The sequence below is a fragment of the Empidonax traillii genome, unplaced genomic scaffold (genome assembly GCF_003031625.1).
Source record: "Empidonax traillii isolate 1590-97213 ecotype Southwest subspecies unplaced genomic scaffold, ASM303162v1 scaffold4999:size15407, whole genome shotgun sequence".
Classification (NCBI taxonomy): Eukaryota; Metazoa; Chordata; class Aves; order Passeriformes; family Tyrannidae; genus Empidonax; species Empidonax traillii.
This window is the reverse complement of record NW_020960192.1, coordinates 6,407-8,113: the sequence shown is the minus strand read 5'-3', so window position 1 is coordinate 8,113 and position 1,707 is coordinate 6,407. Positions and strand designations below refer to the sequence as shown.

Below are 1,707 nucleotides of genomic sequence, written 5' to 3'. Positions count from 1 at the left end.
GGAAGGACCCTTGAAGTGGGGGGGCCATGGAAGGACCCTTGGGGGGGGTTCCCCAGCTGAGGGTCTCGGTGTGTTCCCCCCTCCCCCCCATCCACAGCGGGTGTGACAACTGCAACGAGTGGTTCCATGGGGACTGCATCAACATCACCGAGCGCATGGCCAAGGCCATCCGGGAGTGGTACTGCCGTCAATGCCGCGGTGAGGGGGCTGGGGGGCCCACATGGGGCTGTCACTGCCGTCAATGCCGCGGTGAGGGGGCTGAGGGGGCCACCCGGGGCTGTCACTGCTGTCAGTGCCGCGGTGAGGGGGCTGAGGGGGCCACCCGGGGCTGTCACTGCCACCAGTGCCGCGGTGAGGGGGGTTTGGAGGGGCTGAGGAGGTGGGGGGGGGGGGGGGGGGGGGGGGGGGGGGGGGGGGGGGGGGGGGGGGGGGGGGGGGTTGGTGTGGGGGGGGGATGCTGGGGGGTCCCGACCACCTGGGTATGTTTTGGAGGGAGGATCTCCCCATTTTGGGAGGTCTTTGATCGCAGGGTTGTGGTTGGGGGGGCTGGGCTGAAAGGTTTGAAAGGGGAAATGGCGGTCCCTGACATCGGGGCCCCTCAGTGGTGGGGTGACAGCAGCAGGTAGGGGGGCTGGGGGTGAGTGAAGGGTCCCCCTGAACCTCCTTCTTCCCCCCTCCCAGAGAAGGACCCGTCCCTGGAGATCCGGTACCGGCACAAGAAGTGGCGGGAGAAGGAGCATGAGGGGGCCAAGGGGCAGGAGCTGGAGCAGGGCCGGGCGGCCAAGGTGGGCTTTTGGGGTCCTGAGGGTGGCCCTGGGGCCAGGCCGCCAAGGTGGAGCCCCAGACTGGGAGGCACCCTGTGATGTGGAGGACGTGGGGGGTGCCCCAATCCCTTAAGGTGCAGATTTGGGGGTTCCCTATATGGGATGTTTTGGGGGATGGACCTCTGAGCCCCTTCCAGGTGCCTGGGTCCCCCCTGGGTGTGATTTGGGGTGTGTGACCCCCCCCAGATCAAGCGCTCTGCCCACACATGTGGGGTGTGCGAGGCAAGGGCATCTCTGGGTGTGATTTGGGGTGTGATTTGGGTTGTGATTTGGGGTGTGTGCCCCCCCCAGATCAAGCGCTCTGCCCGCATGTGCGGGGAGTGCGAGGCAGGAGTGTCCCTGGGTGTGATTTGGGGTGTGATTTGGGGTGTGATTTGGGGTGTGTGCCCCCCCAGATCAAGCGCTCTGCTCGCATGTGTGGGGAGTGCGAGGCAGGAGTGTCCCTGGGTGTGATTTGGGTTGTGATTTGGGGTGTGTGCCCCCCCAGATCAAGCGCTCTGCCCGCATGTGCGGGGAGTGCGAGGCGTGCCGCCGCCCCGAGGACTGCGGGCAGTGCGATTTCTGCCGGGACATGAAGAAGTTCGGGGGCCCCAACAAGATCCGCCAGAAGTGTCGCCTGCGGCAGTGCCAGCTGCGGGCCCGGGTGAGCGGGGCTTGGTGTGGGCCTGGCGTGTGCTTGGTGTGTCCTTTGCATGTTCTTAGCGTGTGTTTGCTATGTTCTTGGCATGACTGAAGCGTGTGCTCAGTGTGACCGTAGTTTGGTGCTGATGTGACGTTGGCGTGAGTTCGGCGTGTGCTTGGCGCGGTCACGTGTTTTATGGGGTCAGTGACGTGTGCTGAGCGTGGCCTTGGCGTGGGGTGAGTCCTTCACGTGTTGTCTGTG

General features: G+C 65.5%; 1 protein-coding gene across 1 annotated transcript in view; it reads left to right on the top strand.

The window, feature by feature from the left end:
• The window catches only part of LOC114073027 (CXXC-type zinc finger protein 1-like), a gene marked incomplete at both ends in the record, with an annotated part of 8,966 nt that overhangs the window by 1,060 nt on the left and 6,199 nt on the right, over positions 1 to 1,707 (top strand). Inside the window, 3 exons of the mRNA XM_027910833.1 lie at positions 98 to 198; positions 682 to 785; positions 1,312 to 1,527. Of these exons, the coding sequence (XP_027766634.1) occupies positions 98 to 198; positions 682 to 785; positions 1,312 to 1,527 (421 nt within the window). The remainder of the gene's footprint in view (positions 1 to 97; positions 199 to 681; positions 786 to 1,311; positions 1,528 to 1,707) is intronic.